This window comes from Molossus molossus, unplaced genomic scaffold, assembly GCF_014108415.1.
Source record: "Molossus molossus isolate mMolMol1 unplaced genomic scaffold, mMolMol1.p scaffold_m16_p_9, whole genome shotgun sequence".
NCBI classification, from domain to species: Eukaryota; Metazoa; Chordata; class Mammalia; order Chiroptera; family Molossidae; genus Molossus; species Molossus molossus.
The window spans coordinates 45,483,591-45,511,169 of record NW_023425403.1 but is presented as its reverse complement, the minus strand read 5'-3'; the positions used below and the strand labels follow the sequence as shown (position 1 = coordinate 45,511,169).

Below are 27,579 nucleotides of genomic sequence, written 5' to 3'. Positions count from 1 at the left end.
TGACCAAGGCCAGGGATGAACTGCAACCGAGGTATGTGCCCTTGACTGGAATCGAATCCACGACTCATTGGTCTGCGTTGTGGGCTGATGCTCTGACCGTTGAGCCAAACCGGCCAGGGCTTAACATTTTTTGAAAATAAGCCAGAGGTAAAAATGAAAAGATCTGAACACATGACAAACAGAAACAGAATAATTTCCAATCAGCGATTAAGAATGGGAATACTCATTTTATACAGCAGGTATTAACAACCATTTAGCAATTCTTTAAACAGGCACTTGATAGTTTTTTTTTTAACTATTATACTCAATACTGGAGCATCACATACACACAAAAATATGGCTTTATTACAAAGGATTCAAGATGGCAACTACTTAGAATCCAGTGCCAATATGGATTATAACAAATCCAGTGAGTATTTTGTTTTTCAATTATTCATAGAAAATTTAATCCTGATTAAGTATCCTTGGGCAGGAATTCATGGGTAGTTGATGACTGAAACCAACATTTATGTGAAATGCTTCTGTTAATTTAATCTCTGTATATGGCTTAATTATTATTGGGGATACAATGTAAGAGAAGTGAATTATATCAGGATTAAAATTTTACTACCATATCACACAGTATTTTTTTCCCTTCTTTCTTCTTAAACACGTAAACCTGCTTTTCTCTTCACATAAATGCTCAGATTTAAAACCCTTTGTCCTTAAAATACATGTAATGTATCTAATTTTATTTTCATAAACTATCTGTCAAAAACCCTTTGCTAATCAAACTAAAACCTGAATTAGAGCCAAAGCGATAGAAGAAAATGAAGAAAAACCCCACCCACAAATAAACAAAAGCTTATTCATTTAACTATAAATATACTTTATATTTATTTTCTGAAGTAATTTTATTTTCAATTCCTTCAAACTCCAATATGAATAGGATCTTACTTAAAGCATAAAAAAAGCAGTTTTTAATCAGTGTATCACACTGATGCCATAACTGGATTAAATTTATATATATATATATATATATATATATGCAAGTAATCATTAAACTGATTACTTTGTATAAGACTATCACACCTGAGTTAACTATTGACATAAGATGAGGCATTATAAGTGGTGACTCTTACCAAAATATCATGATTCTTTTCCATCTTTATTTCCACATAGAAATTACATAAATCACCTTATAACAACACTCTTCAAAGTTTATTAAGTATTTTTCAAAACATTTCATTTATTACCTATTTCAGTTTTGGTACTGCTTAAATGCAGTGGTATAAATAATATACTCGGCTGTCTATGTTCAATTTTTCATACCAAAAGTATGAAAAAAAAGTCAGAGTATTTGGATCCTTATTGCACTCTGTTCAATCAATTCACTTTTCCTTTAAAGAAAAGCAAGTATCAGAAGTGAGGCCGATTTTTGTGTGCAGAGGATATGGTCAGTGGTAGTGTTACTGAGGAAAGTGAAGAAACTTCCCAGTACAGACTGTGGGACAGAAAGAGTCTGTATAGAATAACCATGGCAACGGACTGGCAAAGGATAACACCTATTGTAATAACCTAAAAAGAAAAGAAAGAGAATGCTTTTACTACATGCAAAAGAGAAATTCAATTCAATTTATCACAAGCCTACATATACTTTATACATACATATAGGATAGGGCAAAAGTAGCTTTACAGCTGTTCATATGGAAAATATAATACTTAATAAATACTAATATAAGAATAAACTGTTTTATACACTCACAACTATAAATCTACTTTTGCCCCACCCTGTGCGTATGTATACACACACACACACACACACACACACACACACACACTATCCTTCATCTTTCCATGAATACATTTTATCAAACACATTTTCAATAGGAAAATACGACTAATGTTCAGAACTGTAATTGTTCAAAGGTCAAATTCTTTTAACAGTTCACAGACACCAAAATAAGACACAAAAGAATAATTTGCTATGCCATTCTCTCCTACCGTGCATGCGCTACAGAAAGTAATGAGAAAAGTCAGGTTCCTGGCTAATCTAGTAATAGGAATAAAACATGCCCCTGAATCTTGAAGAGCACTCTCAAAGTCCTTTCAAAAATTCTCAAGTTGCTTCTCCATTTTTGTAGACCACCTTTCCTATTTATCTACCCTTTGTAAACACCTCAGGCTCGAGACACATTTGTGAGCTCCAGCACATACTGCACTGCTCGGAAGGGGTTCCTGGCAGAACTCCGCTCGGCAGTGATGGAGCTGTTCACTTGAGTAGGTATCAACATCACCAGAATGTGGCGCACTTGGACGTGGCACTACAGTCTGCAGTCTGCTGAAGCAACTACACTGATTTTATACCTCTATCTTGATTTTTACTATTACACATGACATAAAACATATGTCATATTTTCTTAACAAAGATGTGTTATGAATTCTCTAATTTATGAAGGGCATTATGAAATAGGCTAAAATATGAATTAAAAAGCTATTTTCCACCATTTTGCTTACAAACTAAACTTAAAATTTTGTCTTTTATATTTTAAACTTCTAAATTATATACTTACCAGTTCAGTATTTTGTTTCAAAGTTTTATTTTAAAGAACTCAAGAAGTTGCCCAGCCAGTGTGGCTCAGTGGATTGAGCATCATCCCACGGACTGAGAAGTCCCGGTTCAATTTCTGGTCAGGGCACGTGCAGGAGGCAGCTGATTGATGTCTCTCTCTCACATGGATGTTTCTATCTCTCTCTCCCTTCCTCTCTAAAAAAAAAAAAAATCAGTAAAAATATATTTTAAAAAACAAAAACAAAGAACTCAAGAAGCCTGTGAAAGGATAAACAGGACCAATAAAGATTACCAAAAACTATTTTGATCATGTGTATTACTTACCTTATCTCTTTGGTAGTCATTAAATATGATAGATATGCATGCAAGAATTGGATGGCATAAAAACCACAAGATACAGCCCTAAAACAAATGAAAAATAAGTCAAATAAGTGCAGCTATATGTTTATTTTCAGAATGTACCAGATAAAACACAGTAGCATATATAATTAAGAGGTCTTGATTGATCTCAATTGGACCTTAGGGAACTTGCAATAAAAATGTAGAAATAAATTTGCTGTTGCTGTGACATTAATATTTTGTTTCTAATCAAATGGGTATTTTCTAGCATACTAAAAAATCTTAAATCTTTTACATAAGCACATTTTGGTATATTAGTAATACATTAAGAAACAAATCAATAATTGAGAAAACCAAGAAACAAATTGTAATGTTTCTATAAAATAAATTCATATCTGCATAGACATACACACACACAAACACACAAAGAAATTCTGAAAGAGTACACAAAAGAGTGATTGATAGTGGTTACCTGTTAGAGGGTTGTTAGTACAGAAGAGGGTGGGACTGGGCACGTAAGGATGGAAAACCTTTTATTAAAAATGTTTTTTTCTTTTTCTTTTTTAGAGAGAGAGGAAGGGAGAGGGAGAGAGAGAGAGAAACATTGATGAGAGAGAACATCGACTGGCCACCTCCTGCATGCCCCCAACTGGGGATTTGGCCCACAACCTGGGCATGTGCCCTGACCAGGAATCAAACTGGAGACCTCTTGGTGCATGGGTCGACACTCGACCACTGAGCCACACTAGCCGGGCAGAATGGGAAGCCTTTTAACATTTTACTTTTCAAAGATCTCTTATCTATTTTTCCTAAAACCATGGAAAACATATTCTCTTCTCCAAAATTAAATTTGAAATTAAATAAGTTAATAAATAGTAGCTATTGCGATGCTTAGTATATTGAAGGAAAAAAGATGTAGAAAAATGTGTTGAGTATGTTATTTACATAAAAATGGAGGAAAATACATAGGAACGTATATTAAAAATTCTCAGGAAGGATAAATTAAAACAGCAGTGATTATATGAGGAGGTAATAACCAAGTAGATGGAAAAGAGGTAAGAAACATGTTTTACTAACTCTTTAAATACTTTTGAATGTTTGAATGCATTAAAAAAGTTAAATTATAACAATTTTTTTCAGTTCAAATAAAAAGTGTGATGCTGTTTTAAACATAAAGCAAAAGAAGAAATTTAGTTTCTAAACACCTTAAATACATACTCATTTTTCAAGCAATAAGCACTGCTATCCTGTAAAAAACTCTAAAGTGAAATGGCTCTTTCTTGCCTGTTTGGTACTCAGAAGCCTGAAGGGGTTTCCAGGGCTGCAGCACAACTTGAAAGTGTCTGCACTCCTCAGATTTCCGTGGACTAGGCTGGGCTCACTGACCAGCCTCTCAGAGTGCTACTTAAAGTTGCCAACCCCTGGCCGGTTTGGCTCAGCAGTTAAGAGTGTTGGCCTGAGGACCAACGGGTCTTCGGTTCTATTCCTGGTCAAGGGCACATCCTGGGTTGCAGGTTCAATCCCCTACCTGGGTCGGGGTTGTGTGGGAGGCAACTAATTGATGTGTCTCTCTCACATCGATGTTTCTCTCTTGCTCTTTCCCTTCCTCCCTCCTTCCCTTTCACTCTATCTAAAAAAAATCAATGGAAAAATATCCTCAGGTGAGGATTAACAAAATAAAAAAATAAAGTTGCCAAGATGAAGGAATATAGATTCTGTAAATCTTTCAGGAAAACATAACCTTCTAGGGAGGGAGTTTACAATGGTATTGCTCCAAATTCTCTCCTGATCTTTTACTTTATTAAATGGGTATAGAAAAAAAATAAAATTTGCTTTTAGATCTCACTACCATACAAAGGAGACAGGGTGGGAATAAAGTGAACATCTCATATGGAGGTAGTGAAATGGCTGAAACACAGTATGTACTTAGCTTCTGGGCTCCATCTGCTATGCCAATGGATAGGTCCTCACAATTTGTTTTAAAACACTGCATAATTCTAAGTAACAGTAACTAGTAATAGTCAATTAATAACTACTTTTATTTAGAAATGTATACTGTATTCTAATTTTTTAAATATTTTTAAATTCTGATACTGCAGAAAAGTGTAAAGTCCCTATTGGTAAAGAAATCATGAGCCAGACAAAATTGACCTGCCAAAAATTATATGGAAACTGTTGTTCTATGGGTTCTGTAAAATGAGGATAAGTATCATCCACATCTCAGAGTTTGTGAAGGTTAAATGAGGTGAAACATAAAGGACCTGCAGTAGTGCCTGGCACATCATAAATATTTAATAAATGTTGGCATGTGGTTGCCTATATACTTCCTAAAGAAAGCAGGACAAAGCTGATAATCGGAAGAAGCCATTTTCTAACCAAACCCATACTTTGGCGAACGTGATGTAGAATTCCCTTTTCAGTGTACTTCTCTCCACTGCAGTGATCTGGTAGAGTCCGTAGCCTAATGACAGTGCTAGGCAAATTCTTAAAATGATTAGAAGGATCCCTGCTAAGTTGTGGTGTGAATAGTAGCTGTGAGGACTGGTCTCTTCAAACTGTTCCCAAAGTAGTAAAATACTCTGCAAAAAACAATACATTTAGAGAAAGAAAAATCATACCTGCTTATGATATAGTACTTTTTCAGCTCTTTTAAACATCCCTTTAAACATATCAACACTCCTAAGACTTATCAGACTGTAAAGTTGTCATTTAATAAAGCACAGGTAGTCTTTTCCTTGCAGATACTCTAAGCTAGAGAAAATGCATTATCAAATGAGACCACATATAAAAGAGAAAAAAAATGCTATTGCTACCATGACTCAAGTAAGCCATCTATAAGGATGGAAATAAGTTGAAAAGATTAAGAGAATAAATATAAACTTTTCTCTAAATCCATCTTTTTCTTACTTCAACACCTTATTAGAAATCAAACTGTTCTGCATTCAATCCTATCTCAGGATAACTTTCAAATATCTCAATATTTTTTGTAATACAGAAATTAACAGGTCAGAATTGCTGATTTCAGATTTTATTCTTTTTCCATGGTAACCTCCTAGGTAAAGGAGAGTATATTTTAATATTCACTATAAGCACCAAGGGCAGTTTCTTATCCTTATTTGTTTCTTTTTCTCCCATACTGTTACTGTAACAGTAAAAATGGCAGCAAGTTCCTCATCAAGCTGTTCTGTTTATTGCTATTAGTCCATATGCCCTCCATCTTTACTAAATATCAATCACTTAAATCAATTACTATAATGTTTTTACTGCCATTAAATCAGTAGCCCTCTGTGCTTCTTTCATTTGCCAACCCAGACTTTAGAATTGGGTCTTCAGTGGTTTCCAAAGAATTCAGATACAAACTCAAATATTCATTCCAATTATTATAGGGGTAGACCAGCAACCTCTTCCTTTTCTCATTATCAAATCTTCTACCCTAATTTTACTCCTGCTACCATTCTTGATAGGTGAACTCCACTGTCATCTGGCACACATGAATTTCCTTTTTGGACTAAATATTTGCTCGGTATTACTGAAAATGTTACTCCTCCACTCCACCAAATGATAGCCTTCTGATTTCTTAACCTACATTTCTAAACTTAACTTTTACAACAAAAAAGTGCTATTATAGAATTACCATTTTCTGCTATCTATGTGAGGTGATAAATGTTTGTGATCATTTCACAATGTATAGCAAAACATCAAGTTGTATACCTTAAATATATACAATCTCTACTTGTCAATTATACCCCAATAAAGCAAAAAAATCCCTATCAATTCCCATGACTCACATTTTTACAATTCGAATTCCCATCTTTTCATATACATATGCGAATACATAACCTATGGAATATATGGATGTATTCATGTACTCTCTGGTTGCCTGTACCATCGCCTCTGAATTGTTGTTGAGTACCAGGGCCATGTCTAACGTATTCTTCACAAGTGCTCACATATAGTCTAGGGTAGTGTCATAATCTCAATTCTTAATTTGTATTTGTCCATTAGAAGCAATTTAAATTACAATGAAACAATAAAAATTCAATTTTTAAAAAATCTATTGAGAAATGAGAATTTAACCTATTAATACTATTCTCCACAAATCCTGAATCAAAAACATTAAGTTGGTAGAATCTTGCCCTTATTTTAATCACTTGTAATTCAGTTTTCTCATTAGCCCAACCTTCCTAGCATTATCTCCTTTCTAAATATCACTATCTGAAATATAGTCTCTTTCTAAAATCAATCATTTATGTAATACACCCACCTCACTCAGCATCTATTGTACTTACTAAACACTAGAGATACAGAGAAGAATAAAGCACAGATCTTACCATTCATTCAAATTTTGCAACTTATTTAGTGCATTAAAACTTAGATGATGATGTCCTTTACAGAGCCCAGGTATGTATTTCATTTTCATCTATAGCCAATGATGGTTACAAACTCAGTATAAATTTTTATGTTTATACCTTTCTTAATTTTTAAAACAAATTTTTTTTCTTTATTGATTTTAGAGAGAGAGGAAGGGAGAGATAGAAACATTGATTGGCTGCCTTCTGCATGCCCCACTGGGGATTGGGCCCACAACCTGGGCATGTGCCTTTACCAGGAATCGAACTGGCAAGTACTTGGTGCTGGGGTCGATGCTCAACCACTGAGCAACATCAGCCGGACAACCTTTCTTAATTTTTATAAATCTATTGCAATAGGCACATGGAGATCCTAGAATAATGTCTGTACTATTGCATAGAGGATCTTTCTAAAAGACCAAATTTGTTTTTGTAATTGTTTTCAAGAACAAGATTCCATTCTTTTTTAATTCTATATTCTGCTTTTTCATTAATCTCAGATATTCACTTGAATTACTTCGTGTATAAAATAGCAAAACTGAATCTAAAGATCCTTGCCAATGAATAATCTCAAATTTACTGATTCATTCACTTAATGTTGAATACTTACTACGTGTTAGAAAATAAGAATCTAACCTAACATTAAACATATATTGTGCTTGAATAAGCTGATAGGAAACTGAAATTCAGGTAAATTACAATTAAATTCAGCATTAAGAAGATTAACAGGTTATTTGATCTATCACTCTTTCAATTCACACTTTAAAATGACACAAATCACTCATGGGCCCCCATTTTCAATTTTGAAAAGAGATATGTTTAAATTTGCATTTCTAAATACTGAAAAGCAGAAACCCTGAATGTCAGTCACCTGTGTTATGACAATGAACACAGCAATGCCAGTGGATGCAGGAGTGGAATCCCACTGGAGAGGTCTGCTCTGAGACTTCTTCATTCTGACTATCGTCCAGCCCATGCACAGACTCAGAAGTAGGTACAACATTTGAATTTGGGAAGCGATGTCAAAAACTAATGGGAAATAAAAATCAAAGTCAACCAAGTTTTCATAATACAAAAAAATGTGGTCCCTTTTTAATTGAGAATATAATTAATCTTTAATCACAAAATGATGGGCATTTTCAAAGAGAACTAATGAAATGTCATGACAGATATTCAAAGAAGTAAAATTTTGCCATTAAATTTGTAAACATTTATGGGAATAATTAAAACAATGGCAATACCCTATTTTAATATATATATACATATATAGGCATGCCTGTAACACATCTTGATTAAGATAAACCTTAAATCTTTGTGTTTCCCATTTTTCTTAGCTTATCTAACTACATAGTCCTGCTCTCTATATTTTACTGCTTATTAAAAGAAACAAATTTTAAATATAATTTCTGCCATCTAAAGAATAGCGGTGCCTTCATTTTCCAGTTGCTATTTTTTTTTTATGGCTGAACTACAATGTAAAGAGCATTTTCTAAAACTATTAATAGAAAATAGTATGACAATAAAACGTGTAGCTGCAGTAATATCCAATTACGTTGGTTTTGGTGTCAGTCCTGAAGACAAATAAAATAATACTCCACGCATTAGTGTGATGTGCCACCAGGTGGCCATCACTTACACTGCAGGGGAAGCAAGCTACTTTAAAAAGGATGCGACAAAACCTCCCGAATCCAGTTCAGTGCTACAAGAAAACAATAGCAATCTATAAACACTTCACAATCCATGCATATTTATTTTAAAAGACAGTATTTATTGATTTTAAAAAGTATCACTTTCTCATCATAGTGTATTTTATTTTATTTTATTTATTTATTTATTTTTTTTTATCCTCACCCGAGGATATTTTTCCATTTTTTTGTACAGATAGAGTGGGAGGGAGAGAGAGGAAGGGAGAGAGAGACAGAAACATCGACGTGAAGGGACACATCGAGTGGCTGCCACCCGCACGACCAACCAGGGCCGGGGACAAACTGCAACCGAAGTACATGCCCTTAGCGGGAACCGAACCCGGGTCTCTCCGGACCGCAGGCCGATGCTCTAACCGCTGAGCCAAACCGGCCAGGGCATCATAGTGTATTTTAACATGGATTTTAGAACATGTGATCACAATTTAACAAAATAAAACTCTTTTAAATTGCCATCCCTAACTTTAAGATCTACTTTTTTTTTGGTACATGCCCCTAGTGGGAACTGAACCCAGGTCTCTCTGGTCTGCGGGCCAACGCCCTAACCGCTGAGCCAAACTGGCCAGGGAAAGACTTTTACTTTTTAACCTACAGTGAAGATGCCAGACAGACTAATAGATTATTTTGTATATAGCAGACACAAAAATTCAAGTCTTGAGTTTTGTAATAGCTTTGCCTTGATGGGTTTTTATATATTTTGCCTCTTTCGGCCTCAATTTCCTCATCTAAAATGCATAAGCTAAATTATATCTAAGATCTGTCCAGTTTTAAAATATTCTATGATTCTATTAAACATTCTGAGTCATCTAAGAGCAAAGAGTGGGAGAAACCAGGACTCTAGATAAAATTAAAAAGGAGATGCAACTCTTGTTCATGCCCAAGAGGGGAACAGTACACATTCTCTTCACAAGGAAAATGAAAGGTTCTAGAAGTTTTAGAATCTTAAAATAGGCAGTAAGGTCAGGATAAGTGGGTCTGAGATGATTACCAAAAGATACCCACCCTGTTAGAGTGATGAAACTAGAAGAGAAGTATGGAAATATAAAGAAAACTAAACTCTAGAATGGTTTCATATTCAGAATCTGCTTTTTAGAGCAAATCATAACTAGTTTTTCAGGACCAAGAAAGGCATATGACCTGCTATATGAAGTTCTCTTTAAAAAGACATGATAATAGAAACTTCTAAGCATTTTTCCCATCATGTTTAACTAAAAAATTACTTCATAAGAGTTATCTTAAAAATAAAAAAAATAAAAACCCAAAGCTGTGAGGTCAGCTCAGTTATAGGTACTCACTATGGCTCTGGGTTAGAATAGAGGAAAGAGAGTAAAAAAAGGGAGGGAGCTAAAAATAGGAAAAAACCCTTCAACTTGGGGTAAGAAGCCTGGGTCTGAGTCTTGGCTCTCCCCCATAATAGCTGCCTGACATTTGGAAATATGCTTCATGCCACCGAGCCCTGAATCTTTATCTGCAAAACAGGGACAAGCAAACCTATACTTCACTGAGGTTTTACTGAGGATAAAATAGAAGAACGCATATAAATATGCTCTAAAACCGCCAGTTTGGCTCAGCGGTTAGAGCATCGGCCTGCGGTCCGGAGAGACCCGGGTTCGGTTCCCGCTAAGGGCATGTACCTCGGTTGCAGTTTGTCCCCGGCCCTGGTTGGTCGTGCGGGTGGCAGCCACTCGATGTGTCCCTTCACGTCGATGTTTCTGTCTCTCTCTCCCTTCCTCTCTCTCCCTCCCACTCTATCTGTACAAAAAATGGAAAAATATCCTCGGGTGAGGACAAAAAAAAAAAAAATGCTCTAAAACCAATGGAGAGCTACACACATTACCTGTTATTAAGAAGAAACTCAACAGGCTGTATGGGAACTAAAACTGTAACCCTGTTTTCAATCATGCTAAATTCTAACCAACCTTGGATAGAAAAACTGTATTAGGACAAAAACAATTTACGAAAAAGAAAAACAAACAAGAAGATAGCAATTTTATGTTTTTTAAAAAGGCTCAGAAAGATACTCACATTCTGCCAAACTTCCCATAAAAGGTACTCCTATTCCATCTTTGGAGTAACTGAGAAATTGAAGAGGAGAGTAGCAGTGTAAATTACAAATGTGAAAAAAATTGTTTATAATCAAATCAAGCATAATTTTGGTGGACTAATTAGGATTAATTAGACGTAATGATGAACACAGTTTTAGTGGTTGTGAGTTACCTGGAGAAATGAATGTAATTAGCTAAAGCTGAACCAGCTTGTAACAGCAATGCAGTTGTCAGAACCTTTAAAATCATGTGCATGGGTCCTCCTTTATTAATAGCCTGCCACAATGATTGAGCATAAATGCAAGCAATCACAAAGTACACTAGGACTAGGAGGAAAAAGAACTCATGTAACCCTGTGAAGAGAAGAAAGGAGTGTGCTTCAGTAAAACAAGCCATTTATAGTAGGGGGTTGCTTTCAAATATTCCTGTCAATATATTTCTAGAACTTGCTTTTTAACTGAAGTCATAGCATTCACTTTTGTGAGAGAGAAAAAAAAAGAAATCATTGAAATTTAAAAATTTTATACTTCTGGATAGTTTTAACCATAAGAAGGCAGATTTTAATAGATTAACTAAAGTTAATCTATTAAAAACCATAGTGGTCAAGGAATACGCCCGAAGACTACCCACAAGATTATAATTTTGTTCAAAAACAGTAAATTAAAACAATGATTTCAGCATTGTTAGATATACTTTTTACCCCAAAGTAGATTTCTTTTGTAAGACACTTAGAAACAAATTTAGTCAGTCAATATTAGTAAAATATACCTTGACAACAGGTCTCAAAGTGTGATCCTTGGGCCAGCAGCAGCAGCAGCAGCATTACTAGGGAACTTGGTAGAAATGAAAATTCCTGAGCCTCATTGCAGATCTACTAAATCAAAATCTCTGGGCACGGCGCCCAGCAATCTGTGTTCTAATAAACCCTTCAGGTGATTCTGGTTGCTGCTAAAGCCCGAGAACCACAGCTCTGGCACAGCTCTGGAATGTATCGTTACCTTAGATTTACATTTGGACAAAGCTTCAAAATACCTGTCGTGACCAGAGCCTCCTTCTGAAGTAAACTGTCTTCAGCTCTTGTCAAAGAGGAAATCCTACAGTGACCATGTGACTCCACTCCACAGTTAACTTAAACTGTAACACCTGACTAAATGGCTACCAATCCAAAGACTAGCCATTGGCCCAAAAAAAGCATAACCTGGTTCTCAAAAATAAGTTAGGCTAATCATATTCTCTTGGGAAATCAAACCACAAAACATTTAAAGGATTAGGCAATAGAAATTGAAGTTTTTAGGGCTAATATTGGGATAGGCCAAGGAGTCAGCCCAGGCCATGATAAAATAAAAATTCTGAGTACACTGAAATTTTGAATGAGCAAAGGGGTCAAGACAAGAACAAAATAATTATGCAGATTTCATATTAAAAATAGTGCCAGTTATTAACCGGTCTCTAGTTCCGACTAGCGGCTTTTCAGTAGTCTTCTTGCATCCTCAAGATAAACTCCACCTCCACCCCTCTTTTTCTGCACTCTCTGGAATATTTTGACTGTGTCTTCATTTTTCAGAAATTTCAGAACATTTTTATAATAAACCAGAAGGTTAACTTTAAGGTTAATGGCTTACATGTATTGGTTACATCTAAAGCTAGTCTTTAATAGCAGGGCTTTTATATTCTATCTAAATAACACCAGAGTACAGCGACGGTGGCTCTGAATAGAGCTATCTCTACTGAACCTGTGGATGAACAGTCTAAATTGCAGTCACTTCCTTTCCAGTTGTGAACACTGAACCTGCTCTAATTTCTCATTTGTGGTCAACTCCAACCAATAGGCAGAGAAGGGAATATTTCCATTATATGGAAAATAATTTTAGAAAAGCAATCTAGATACTAATAGAACAAATAATTAATAAACAATTCAATCACAATCATGTTTTTGACATGATTAGGAGAAAAAAGAAAGAGATATAGGAAGTATTTCAACCACTGGGTGTCTCTCCTGCTCTATGTATATAAATGTCAATAGTCCACTCTCTAGTCCAGGTGAAAAGACATATTTAGTCTTCAGGAAGAGAAGATCAATTAAAAGAAAACACATATTTTATTATAAAGTTCCCTACACAGAAAAAGTATTCCAACTTTAGAAATAATGGGACAATAAACCTGGGATTGTTACAGTAATGGAACAAGATAGAAAATATGCTGAATATATTATGTCAGTAAAATTCTTCTTGCTAGCTTGAATTTTAAATCCTGATTTTTATCTTTCCTTTTTAGTATAAAAAATTAAACATGGCATTCTATTTAAAGTTTTATTTATTTATAATCCTTTACAGAATATCCATTATAAGGTAAAGTCTTAGACTCCATTAGGTTACAAGTCTACCATGAAAAGAAAATCACCAGATGATTTACTGAGTAATCAAAATAATATAGAAGAAGATGGAACTTTTGAAAACAAGACATGTTACCAGCAAAAAAAAATGTTTTCGGATTATTCAAGATTAAGCGTATCTTCTAGAAAAAGCTAACATTATAACCAACAAATTATTCCTTTGAGATAATATATTAAATAATGTTGAACTAGGTCATTTGTCCTATACTTTGCTCTTTAAATTTTGCATGAATTATTGTTACCATGACCATGTCCACAGGACACGTTAAATATAAAACATGGGTCTGCATTCACTGCTCATTTAAATAAATCACCTCTAGAAAAAGTATTTTTTTCTCTTTGGCTATCAACTTTACTTTTGTTTGGCCACCATCCTTCACAAGAAAGCAATCTATGTTCACTTTGAAATTAAAATCTAATTTTAAAACAGATGGATACCAGGTATTAAATTTTACTTACACACAAAAGAAGAAAAATACTCTTAAATGAGCATGGAACAAGTGACAGTCTTAAGTTATTAGGAAATATATGGATTTTAAGGCAAGCTTTACGGGAAGCATGGGCAAAATTCAGTAGTAAGAAAACTTACAGAACAGCTTCAAAAAATTCAGCTCCAGTTAAATGATAGAAGATGGGAGAAAAGAGGGTAAGAAAAGGGGAGAGAGCCACTGGGTCATGGGAAGCACCTGGAACACTCTTGCCTACCCATAGTGCTTGCTGTCTTGGCGCCTCAATGTCCATACCACCCTCATGTGTCTCAAAATATATGCTAATTAGCCTAACCAATCAGAGAAACTCTAATACCCTTGCCAATAAGAGGTAAGCCTAACCCTTTACTTTGACACACTGGTAAACCCCTATTTTCTTTCTGACACCTTCATTTACATTTCCCTTATGATGATGTATAACAAAAGTGTGTGACCCAGTTCTGGCCAGTGAAATGTGATGAGGGAGCCTCGGGGAAAGGTTTCCTTGCTTTCAAAAAACAGTTACTGAATTCTGCCATTAATCATCCCTCAGTATCCAAAGGGCATTGGTTCCAGGACCCACTGTGGACATCGAAATCCACTGATGCTCAGTCCCTTATATAAAACAGCATACTAACAAGTGTGAGGTGAACAATCTCAGACAATTGCTGGAGAGAGACTAAGGATCACTGACGATGGCCAGACGCTACAGCAGGGTAAGCCTATACATCACTTCATTTGTGTGGGGCGTGGAGGGGTTCAGTACAGTGCTTGGCACACAAGGAGGCAAATTCAAGTTTTGTTTTTTGGAACTTTCTGAGATTACTTTTTAAATATTTTCAATCTGTGTTTGAACCCACATACAGAGGGCCAACTGCATCTAGATGTGCTGCCCAGAACTGTGGCTGTGAACTGTGAACATGAAAGAGCTAGCCTAACGACAACGCTGACAGTCACAGCACAGCAGGGTAGAAATGTGCTCAATAAAGCACCCTGAAGAACCCCTGGAAATGCTTCTTATGTGAGATAACTAATTTCCTTATCCTCTATACCATTTGCGTTAGCGTTTTCTGTTACTTTAAGCTAAAAAATGACAACATATTATCTGCAACATGTTAGTTACCAGAATTAAATGGAAGACCCAACTCATAATCTGTTGGGATAGTAGAGGAACAAAGGGACAAGAGAAAAGAATGAACTTATCTGGAATCTTAAAAACAGTGAAATGGCAGATGTGACAAAGCCTTTAATATTAATTCCAGTGAAAACTAATTTGCTTTAGATGATAATGCTATAACCCTCAGAATGCTGGATACTACTTCTTTTGGTCTCTAACAAGAACACAAATACAGTTAACCAAGATTCTAATTTTTTTCAAGAAGCAGTTTTAGTTTATTCTACCTTAAAGCATGATATTCCTATGTAGTATTTTGTCAAGCAAACTTGTCCTAGTTTTATTTGTTTTTTAAATCTAGACCAAGTCTGTAAAACACAAGATAAACAAAGTCTGGCAGATATAAAATACATAATGATTAAAAAAATTATAAAATTTAACCAAAATAACATGTAATATTAATTGCAGTTCTTTGCACCAGGTTATTCTAATTCAAACCTCTCAGGTATATGGTTTAACAGTCAATGTTCAATAAAAAGCATAGCAAATCAATTTTTCCTACTCAGGGTAGAAAATGAGACAAATGACTAAAAGTTGTTAAAACGAACTAACTGGGATGTATTCCTTGGAAACAAATTGCATACCTAAGCCTCCATAGTAGGAAAAATCCCCCTTAAGGCTCTACTTTACACCATCACGTTACCAAAACAATGTGGAATACTTATTTTAGCATTTCACTTTGTTATTATATAGATGCATTTTTTTCAGACCAAATTATATTTTCTTAAAAGTTGATCTCTTCATACTTTAAGTTACTTTTGACCTGTTGTCCATAACACATGTTCCTGGAGTTCCTTATCTATCTGTGGCAATTTATATTTTGAACTAAACAATCAGTTTTGTATAATGTAGCCTCAATTCCTGCCCTACACCTCTACTCACCCATCTTGATGGCCAATGAGATGTAATGGATTAGATTTTCCTCTAAGCAGACTGACTCTTCCAAATGAGTAATGTACTCATGAATCCCTTTTCTTTGACAGATCGTCTACAGATCTTAGTTTTCATCCTGACACGTTAATTTACAAATCTATTAGGATACTTTATGGCATGTCTTTCATGAGTCAAAGGAAGTCATTCATTTATATTTGGGCTCAGCATCTCACTTCAGTAGTACCATACATAACCAACCTAAAATTTTGATGAAAAATTTAATGGGAGCAAACCTAATTTTGGGAGACATTGTAAATTTTGATCACTCTTAAAATGGTTGCAAAGCTCCAATAAAGACAATACTTAAATCTGCTCAGGCAACCTGTTAAAAGGATAACCTTACAAAGTAGCACAGTTTCTAATCTCTATCATAGAGTTTCCAATTTAGATTACTCAATTTATTAATATTTACCTATTTATAAAAATAATGCTAGTTATCATTTTTAAAAAACTTAGAATATATGAGAAAATAAAACAATCCAAATTTATACCACCCAACATATGGTAATAATCTGTCAATACTCTCGTACTTCTGTTTATGTTCTGCATTTTTTAACACTTCAAATCATACAATATAAAATTTAGTGTTCTCCTTTTTTAACTTAATTGTATAGCTATTACAATGCTATAAGATGATTCATTTAGTAATTTCTCTACTGTTAGACATGTAAGTTTTTAATGTTTAATATTCTAAACCCATGAAAAAATTTGTGCACAAATTGTTTTACATATTTAGGTCATATATTTAAATGTATATTCTTACCAGATTCTCCAGCACTAAAATGATCTAGTGGATTCCCTTCAGCATCTGGGTTTAGTAACATCATTTCAAATGGAATATCTTCCACCTGTGAATTCTCATTATCACCTATGCATGTATATTTGTCTGCATAAAACACGTTCCATGTTTGTGGATACGGATTCTGGGACACTGTCAGATTATGCTCAGTCTGATTCATGGTCACTTTAAAGAGAAAGAAGAAAGCACTGTCAACGCAAAATTCTCAGATGTATTCATTGTTTTAATCATACAATCATTTTGAGGTTAGAATTCTCTTGTATAATTCTCATAACCTTAGAAATTCAAACCCTCTTGTAGTATTGGCATATGGTCTTATATCATAAAGCAGAAAAATAGAATGTATCTTAACCAAAGGAATCACTATAAAAGTACTATGAAACACCACAAATGAGTAGAATGGTTTCATTAAAACTTTGATTTTTAATTTTAAATATTCTCAAATGTTTCAAGTGAGTTAGTAACATTAAAATAATTTTTAATTAAATGTATTAGGGTGACATTTGTTAAGATTATATATATAGATTTCAAGCGTACATTTTTATGATACATGATCTGTATAGTACATTGTGGTAAAATATACAAAACACAAAAGTTAACATTTTAACAATTTTTAAGTGTATAGTTTTGTGGTATTAAGTACATTTACAATGCTGTGTAACTATTACAATGACATTTCTGAAAACTATTTTTTTGAGTTAAATTTAAAATGGAGCATTCAACTTAGAAAATTGTATCTAATAATTATGACTGACAAATACCTTCAGAAGATTTTCCAAAATATTTTCCTAACTGGTAATACTCAAAATAATTTTTTTTAATCCTCACCCAAGGATATGTTTTCATTGATATTTTAGAGAGAAAGGAAGGGAGAGAGAAAGAGAGAGAGAAAACAAAAAGAGAGTGAGACATCAATATGAGAGATAAATATAGATTGGTTGCCTCTCGTATGTGCCCTAATTGGAGACCAAACCCGCAAACTTTTGGTGTATAGGCCGATGCTCCAACCAACTGAGCCACCCAGCCAGGGCTCTACTTGGTAATTTTTTTTTAAAGTACTAAAAGTAGAAATATAGAAATTATAAGAATTATTATACTGGGTCTGGTCTATATAGTGGCAGAAGAGAAAGGACTCCAATGTTGGCACCACACAAAGCTGTACTTGAATCCTGGCTCCAGTACCCCCCTTCTATGTAACACTGGGAAAATTATAAGCAATGACACTCACTCTCTTCAGCTGTAAAATGAAGATAATACTTAGAGCAAAGAGCTGATGCAAGAACTGTTATATGAATCACTTTGCATGGTTATCTCTCATATAGTAATTGCTGAATAAAGGCTAATTCTCCTTTTCCTTTCTTTAAAACAAAGTGGTTACACTAATAAGTGGTTCTCAATCCAAGGTAATCCTGTTCCCTTCCAGGGCATCTGAAAATATGTAGGGACAGTTTTATTGTTACAGTCGTTGAGAAGATACTTGGAGGGGGCTGTGCTAAGCCTCATGCAATCCAAGGTAAAGTCTCACAAAAAAGACCTGTTCCTCCCAAAATGCCAATAGTATACCGTTGGAGAAACACTAAATGATATCTAAGATCCCTTCTCTATGTAAAACTATGATTCTGACCTAAGAGGCATTTGCTAATACTATCATAAAGTTATACGAGTGTAGTGTCTCAAGCACTATGTGTAATAAAAAGAATAGAGGAGTTAAAAGAGCAAGTCTCTGCCCTATTACTTAACAACATTATGACTCAGCCAATAAATTACTTAACCTCTCTAAATTTGTTTTTCAGTAGTAAAACTAAGATGCCTGCTCTTTGCTAACTCAGATTCTTGTGAGAAGCAAATGAGACAGTATATGAAAATCCTATGTAAAGAGTGATTCTGTACAAAGTCTAGTATTCTTAAAATATAAGATTATAATGGACCAGATTCCCAACTCTACACTGCCTGCACAGCATGCTGACTAGTTTGAATCTTGTTCTTGATTGAAAGAAAAAACTTTAAAAAAATTTTTTTAATTCTCACCCGAGGATATATTTCCATTGATTTTCCGATAGCGTGAGAGGGAGGGAGAGAAAGAGAGAGGGGGAGGAAGAAAGATGAGAGAGAGCAACATTGATGTGAGAAAGACACATCAATTGGTTGCCTCCCATATGACTCCAACCAGAGCCGGGGATCTAACGGAAACCAAGGTATGTGCTCTTGACCGGAATCAAACCCTTGACTCTGGTCTGTGGGCTGACACTCTAACCGCTGAGCCAAACTGGCCAGGGCAAAAGAAAAAACTTTTTAATAAATAAAAGACATGTCTTTAGGTAATTGAGGAAATTTACATATGGAAGAGATTTGAGAGGATATTATGAAATGATTCACTTAAAAAAATTCTTAGGTGTAATACAGTATTGTGGTTAAGGAGAAGAATGTCCTTACTCTTATACAATGTAGGCTGAAATATGGTGGGTCGAACTGCTCATGACAACCACGCCTTATTTTTATATGGCTCGATTAAAAAAAAAAATCACACACATACAAACACAAAGCAAATGTAACAAAATATTAACAATTACTGAATCTAAGCCAAGGATGTACAAATGTTGGTTGTACTACACTTGCAACTTTTCTGATTGAAAATTTTCCTAATAAAAAACAGGGGAAATGTAATTTATAGGTTGTCCTTATAAATGAGATACTGATGTATCTAGTTAGGATTCAAATTTTGAGGACTTGGACTTACAGTTGGGAATTTCATTAATAGCAGTTAAAATGGACAAGATGATTTTATCAACAATACTACAGCATTGTCTTTTTGGTGATCTAAATTTAGCTGACATTTATACTGTTGTTTTTTTTTTAACTGTACAGCTACTAAAAAAATTAACAAAGACTCTAATTTCTGTTAAATATTTGAAGACCTTTAGTAAGAATTCAATATATAATTAATACATGGCTCAGAAATAAGGTTTTTGAAACGTGCAGCTGGCAGTTACATAATTTGGACTCATTATGAAAAGGCTCTGCTATATTGCTATTCTACCATGTGTACTTTTCTTAGATAAAACAATATAAAAATTAACCATTATATTTTCACCAATACACTTTTTAATGTTTCACTAGGTTATGTGGATTTACATCGTATTAAAACAAGAGTGTGCTTCATAAAGTGTTATTGCCTTAACTTTTTGTCTTGCTGCCTTTTTCAGCAAGCTTGGGAAACAAGATTCCTGACAAAACTATGTGTTCATTGTTTTTAAGACAAAAGACTACAGCACAGCACACGTATTCTATGCTGATGTAATTAGTACCTCAAATATTAACAAAACTTGAATTACAGAGAATAACGTTGCATGGGTAACTGCTCAATCATATTATAAAAATAAATGAATACTGTTAACAAAAATACATGAAATAATAATATACTCACACCTTTAAAGGACTTATAAACATGCCAACTATACAAAAGGAAATATATGCACATGATATACTAAAGACATTATTGAATATGTTTTATATATAAAATTGTATTTAGCTCTTCTAGGCTGACAGTAAATTACTCTTAATCTCCTTGTTAATTTTTTTCACATAAACTTATTTTCAGTGTTTCTAAATGTCTTGTCTACTTGATTTAAAAACCTACAAGATATTTTATTATTATTTTTAAAGCTGATGTTTTATGACAATACTGAAAGAGAATAAAGGAATACTGAAAAATAATTTCTCAAACATTCATTTCAGAGAATGTATACTCACAAGCCACATTTGACATTAGGGGATTTTTTAAATCTGCTAGTCTTTTTATAGTACATAGCAGCAGTAAAGTTTTACATAGACATTAGGCATAGTTAATGAACTCATTACCAAGTAGGTGAAAGGCTATTAATTCTTAAAGTCTCATTAATGGCCAGAAAATAAAAATTATTTCTACAAGGAATTATTTTAAAATGTGGTACTACTATACTGTCATGAATTAAGGATATGCTTTTTGTTTCAGTGCACCAAAGCTCTTAGATAACAACACACTATGAATATGACAACTAATACATAAAAATTAAGAGAATATAGATTTGCTTAAGATTTGGCTTTTGTTATTAGAAAAAGAATTGATGAACTAAGTTGAAAGTGATTTACGTCTCACCAGTACTTAATTTATTTCAGGACCCAAAATTTAACAAAACAATCTTCTTCCTCAAAAATTCCTGTTTCCTGAGATCTCTGTTCCAGTAATTTGAAAGAATACCCTCGCACTCAAGAGAGCAGGAAGGAGAAGGGGAAAATAAAAAAAGAAACAACAGCAAGAGGTTTTATAAGTTACAGGCCTAAATATATGCAACTCCGTCCTAAAGAATTAAAATTAGAATCACAGCATTTTAGCACTGTCAGAAACCTCAGAGAAAACTAGTCCAGCTTCCTTGTTGCACAGATAAGTAAAGTGTGGCTAGAAGACAACAAGATTTTGTAAATCACTAGCAGTGATTCTCAGTTCAGTGGTCTTTCTACTGTACCACAGTCTCTCTGTATACCTAAGTTCTGTGATTGAAGGCCTATTATGACTGATACAAAAAAATTATGATTTTGCAAGTATGTATATATATTGACCATGTGATATAAAAAAAAAATTCTTCCTATAGCTCACAGCTTTTTTATTGGAGAAAGAAAAAGGCTTTTAAGTGTCAAATACAAAGCAAACAATCTACCAACCAAAAAACCCCTCAAGCACTGAGTTTTATAATTCACCCTACAAATACTTAGTACTAGAGTATCCTAAATTCTCATTCTCATAGTAGCACATAACTAACATTCATAATATTTATCACAGTTGCAATTTCACATTTACATTGATGTGATTCATTCTTGCCATACCCACTAGCCTTACAGACTGAGATAGTGTTAGTATTTTGGTCCATGATTTATCACTAATGCCTAGCATAATACATGAAGTAACAGAAGTACTCATGAATGAATGAATGAACAGACCAAAAAAAGCCCTGGCCGGCCCTGGCCAGTTTGGCTCAGCGGTTGAGAGTTGGTATGTAGACCAGAGAGTCCCGGGTTCGGTTCCCGCTAGGGGCACGTACCACAAAAAAAACAACAAAAAAACAAAAAAGCCCTGGCTGGTTTGGCTCAGCGGTTGGAGCATCAGCTCGCGGTCTGGAGAGACCCGGGTTCGGTTCCCACTAAGGGCACATACCTTGGTTGCAGTTTGTCCCTGGCCCTGGTTGGGGTTGTGTGGGTGGCGACCACTCGATGTGTCTCTCTCACATTGATGTTTCTCTCTCTCCCTCTTCCTCCCTCTCTCCCTCTCACTCTATGAATGCAAAAAGTGTCCTCAGGTGAGGATTAAAAAGAAATAGACCAAAAAAAGCTCTGGTGCTCCTATTGATTGATTTTATAGCAAATAAATAAAATGCAAAGTGGTAACTATAGTAAGCACTGTGTGTGTGTGTGGGGGGGGGGGGATAAAAGGCTATAAAACTCAAGTGTTAACTTAGAGGAGGGAGGAGCCAAAGAGGGGAAGGGGGAAGGAGAAGAGGAAAAGCCTGTGCAAAGGCCCAGGATAGCACTAAAATAAAACAAATAAAGTGAGGCAGGAAGGGACAGTACTGGAGAAGAAGTGTGTGTGTGTGTGTGTGTATGTGTGTGTGTCGGGGGGGAGTTACTGCAGGTAAGCAATGGCCAGACGATGACAGCTTTGCTGATCAGGTTAAGGTGGCCTGTCTTTGTCCTGAAACAGTATTTAAGACTGTGGTGAGGAAGTGAATGTGACATGATGAAATATGCTGTTCAGAAAGATTACTCTGATCAGCATGGCTGCAGTGGCCAGGTAGGAGGTAATAGTACAGGCAAGAGATTATGGCAATCTGGAATAACATGGTAGAAGTAGAGATGAAGAAAATTATGTGCATTCAAAAGATAGTTAGAGGTCAAAGAGGGGAATGTTGGAAGACTCCTTGGTTTCCAGCTTGTTTCTGAGATAGACAGTAGTGCCAGTTCCTAAAACTGGGAACACTGGAAGAGGACCAGGTTTGGATGGGCAAGAACTTTTTACACACATGGGGAACACTTAGATGAACCAAATTGTGTATAAAGAAAAGGATAACTGATAGTGAGCACTTGCATGAATTTCTCAGGTAAGTTCTGAAATTCAGGGTTCAGGTATCTAACTTTATATAACTGTCTCTCCTTTAGTCATTCAGACTTCTTCAGCACACTCTCAATGTCAGCTCACAAATCTAAATAAGCCCAGCCAGTGTGGCTCAGTGGACTGAGTGTTGTCCCATGGACTGAGAGGTCCAGGTTCAATTCCCAGTCAGGGCACATGCCCAGGTTCTGGGCTCAGTGCCAGGTAGGGGGCCTGCAGGAGGCAGCCAACCCATGTTTCTTTCTCACATCGATATTTCTCTCTTTCCCTTCCTCTCCCTCCAAAAAAAATTAGTAGAAACATATTAAATAAAATATTTATCCCCACAATGGGTGGCAAGGACTGGGAACTTCTACTCTTATCCCTTTTCAGGCTTGCTGCCTTCTGAGGGAACCGGAGAGCTGCTAAGGCAAGGAAGACTGGGTGTGTAGAAATGGCAGTGTTTTACTTGACTAGACTAAAAGAAGATTCAGAGACTCGTCAACATGCAGAACATGACAGGGAAAATATAGGGGATAAAAGGGGAGAGGGATAATTCCCATTTTTTCCTCATGGACGCTTCATATTCCTGATGAAATGGGTAGCATGGCGCATGCTTGTCATTTCTATACTAAAAAGATCTGTACTCACTCTGGATGGCTAACATCCTAATGCACGAGATAGTGTTGATGAGAATGGAACAGCTAAAGAATACAGGCAACTAGAATAAAAGCAGTGCCTCTCTAGAGGCAAACCTAAAGGTTTATAAATGATGTGGTGCTGGTACATCACAAAATGACACACTGTGTCACCATATGACTAGGTCCAATGTTCCAATAACCTGTCGCAAAACAGCATCACTTGGGCTAAATTATACAATTAACTGAGTAAATATGGTTAGTGCTTAGCTAGTATTCAACAAATGTTATAACCCACTCCGCTGCCACTGGGTCAAAATATATCTGCCATATTGGCACGAAGTATGTGACCTATAAGAAGTCTGAGTGAAGGAAAAAGTATGCCCTTATAAATTATTTGGATATATTTTCAAAATTTTTGAATGATAAAGGGGGAAAAGGCATTCTATCTTTTTTTAATATATGTTTACTGATTTTAGAGAGAGAGAAATGGAGAAGGAAAGAGAAAATAACATCGATGTGAGAGAGAAATATTGATTGGTTGCCTCCCACATGTGCCCAAACCTGGGACTCAACCTGCAACCTGGGTATGTGTAATGACAGTGAATCAAACCACCAAACTTCCGGTGCATTGGACAATGCTCAAACAACAGAGCCACACCAGCTAGGGCAGCATTCTATCATCTAATCGAGGAAAAGGTCAGGTTCCCTTAAACTTGAGTTTAGAACGTACTAGACAGTGTGTCATCACAGTGTGATATATGCTGTGTCATGAAACATCTTGGTATGCAAACACCACATTTAACATTAAGATGAAAAAAAAACCATACCTAATAATCAAATTAAAAGAATATACTCACTTGTCAACTGAGCTTTGGATAATTTTTCACTACAACTATAACCATGGCTGATGTCCTGCAGCTTTAGCCATTCCTGGGCTTGGAATAGGTGGAGTTTAGCTTCTTTTCCAACAGCTACTGCTATGTTGTTGATTCTGACACATAGAAGAGCATGATCACCTGGACAGTAAAACAAAAATTATCAACTAGTTTGGTCTTGTACACAAGCAAGATGGTAGGACAATTTAACAGCTCTCTTTATCAAAGTAGCAATTTAAAGAACACAATTTTTCTTAAATCTCACTTAATTAGGTAGGTCACATTAGAATGAACATCAATTCAGATGCAAGTCAAGAAATTATAAGCTTTAATTATCCAAATCAATGTGTGGTATTTCCTTATACTTCAGCTAACTGATGACATTTCACTGAGTAAACAGCAACATCTGCTGCATGTGGACCTTCACTGTAATAGAATTTTACCTCATTTTACAACCATTCCACATGTCTTTAACATCTGCTCAAAAACTATATAGAAATTCCTAAGTTTCTTTTGTTTTTTAATACAACATGACTTTATTTTGAGCTATACTTTTAATATAAAAAATAAGCATAGCTAATAGCAAGGTTTAAATAAATGAGTTTTGGGGTGGACAGTTTTTATACTTGACACAAAATTTGACATTTGACTTTTACAGTAGAACTTTCAGAATATGTTGTAAGACTGCTAAAGAATGAGCCTAGTTGCACACACCAACTACATTTAAGGCCTAAAAAAATAATTGCCTCTGTGGAAATGGACTTTGGATGAGAAGTAAAGCAGGAGACTGTTTTTTCATTTTAAAATTCTCTTACTGTTTTTGTCTGTTTGTTTTCCTCACCAAAGGATATTTTTTCCATTGATTTTTAGAGTGGGAAGGGGGCGGGGGGAGAGAGAGAGAGAGAAACATCAATGTGAGAGAGATAAATAGATTGGAGCCTCCTAAACACACCCCAATCAGGGCGGGGATTGAACCTGCAACTCAGTACATGTGCTTGACTGGGAATCAAACAAACCCATGACCCTTTGGCATGTGGGCCAGTGCTCTAACCAGTGAGCAACACTGGCTAGGGCTTTCTTATTGTTTTTATTATTTATAATTATCACTTTGATTAAACATTAAATAAATTTAAATGTATAGTATGTATCAAAGAATGTGTAAGTCTCCTATATAAACTGATTACATTATAAATGACCAAAAGTTAAAAATTACTTTAAGGCGCTATTAACATCTTAAATTACCTTCTGAATTAGAGTTCATTATTTCAGTAGAGTTGTAGTATTATTTTACTGAATTTGAATCAATGAAAATTGCGATTACACACACACACACACACAGAGTTAAAATACTTAGATCACTCTATTCCCCAAGCTTTCTTGAGAAATCTGGATTTACTACATGTTTCTCCTGTTTACCAGGTCATCGCCATGACTATCTAAGTCTTCCTTCTAGACATGGGTAATAACCTATGTCACAGTTTCCACACATCCCACCCAGACCTTCCAGCACTGTCCAGATTAAGCAATTTATTGTAGTGATATTGCTATCACTGTCAATACTCAAAGTATAGTTGCAGCCAGTTGATTAAGAAACTTAAAACGTTACCTAATAAATAATAAAACTGTTTCTAGAATTTCTGTTTTATTCACCCAAGATCTATTTCACACTAGATTTTGGAAAACTGGGTTGTGCTTCTTCTCAGCTATTTTTAAAATACTGGATTAAAAAAATTCAGATTCCCTTCCTTTTAACTACCAATTCCGTAATTTTTCAATACTTTAAATTGCTCTCCCACACCATAAAGCTGCTCATTTCTAATATCTTCTCCTAAGAATACTCTCTAGGATAATATTCTGATCTTTTAAGGCTAAATACCGTGTAAATCAAGGATCCTAAACTTATCAATGCAAATAATTATTTGAAATATAGTAGTCAAATTAAGCGTACCATGAGTGAGTACCAAGAAAAATTTTGCAGGTACAAATAAACACAGTAAAAATTAGAATGAATTGTAAATTCATTCATTGAAGAATTATTGATTTTTTAAAGAGATCAGAAGGCAAGAGTCAAATGCAGTTCTGATTTCAGAAGGGCCAAAGAGGATACTAATTATGAAGCTTCCAGGACACATTTACATGCATTTCTGTCAAGTTAATTCTAGGATGATCCACAGTCAATCTTCAACTTTAGTAGCAGGGTAAACTGTTCTAGCAACAGTGACAACCAGATTACCAGGTGTTTTATTTGGTTTCCAAAACCTCTTTGTTGCAAGCAGTTTTTACCGAATTGATCTTATCACAACAAACCCAAGAAATCTATGTTCTGGGGCTTAAACACACGTAATTACAGTGCCTTAATGTATACAATCAGGTTGAGACAGAAGCGAGGAACTGATGCTTCTTTGGGGGAAGGATCTCGAAAAATGCAGCATGCGTGTCATCTGTACGTTGGTATGGGGAGAGCTGGAGAAAGTATCTTTTAGGTGCGGAATACAATCACCAAGCGAGGAGGGGATGCTGACGAGGGTGCAGGGAGCAGCAACAGTAGGGTTTGCAATAAACGCATCCCACGATTCCGCTGAGCTGCGGGGAGAGGAGGGCTGCCGGCGACGCTGGAAGTGCAGGTGAGGTGGATGAAGTTCCCGGCCTGGCTGCGGGCTCCAGGTCTCCCCACGGAAGACCCGGGGCGCGGCCCGCGGGATGAGTCCACTCGCCGTCATCCCTCTCCCCGCCCCCCGCACCTACCGTGGAACTCGAAGTGGCCGATGCTCTGGCCCTGCGCCTCTCGGGCCGCGGCGCTGCTAAAGCTGCCCCGCAGCGTCTTACCCTGGCTGCCAGGCGGCCACCAGCAGCAGGTGAAGGCCACTGCCAGCAGGCGCAGCACCCCCATCCCCACCTGCCGTTTGGCACCCACACCGCCGCCCCTAACTACCAGAGGTTACTAGTCCCACGTCGGCAGCGGGGAAAGGAGGAGGAAGAAACGGGACCGGCGCCGCTGACCGGCCCGGGAGACTGACAGCCAATGAGGAGCGAGCCTCTTCCACGGGCTAGGGACATCCACCAATCAGAGGCTGAAATGGGCGGAACGGGCAGAAGCGTGCGTCCCATCATTTCCCAGCCTGTTGGCTAGTTCCCGCCTTTTTTTATGGAGAATTAGGAGGGTGTTGCTTCAGGTTACGGAAAAATTATTGCC

The 27,579-nt window shown here is 35.9% G+C and overlaps 1 protein-coding gene across 2 annotated transcripts; it reads right to left on the bottom strand.

Moving 5' to 3' along the window:
- Positions 1–132: 132 nt before the first annotated feature.
- On the bottom strand, positions 133–27,579 carry GPR180 (G protein-coupled receptor 180). Of its 2 annotated transcripts, XR_004958090.1 has the most exons (10): positions 27,132–27,579; positions 24,369–24,527; positions 16,717–16,917; positions 11,160–11,340; positions 10,968–11,017; positions 8,111–8,268; positions 5,278–5,469; positions 2,876–2,953; positions 1,236–1,557; positions 133–163 (listed from the first exon to the last, which is right to left on the bottom strand). XR_004958090.1 is itself a non-coding variant. In XM_036249998.1 (9 exons), exons 1-9 carry the CDS (start codon positions 27,274–27,276, stop codon positions 1,399–1,401), a joined length of 1,323 nt encoding a protein of 440 aa, XP_036105891.1. In that variant the 5' UTR covers positions 27,277–27,579; the 3' UTR covers positions 1,147–1,398. The 2 variants fall into 2 exon arrangements, 1 of the variants encoding a protein (XP_036105891.1); XM_036249998.1 differs by lacking the exon at positions 133–163 and having other exon boundaries at positions 1,147–1,557.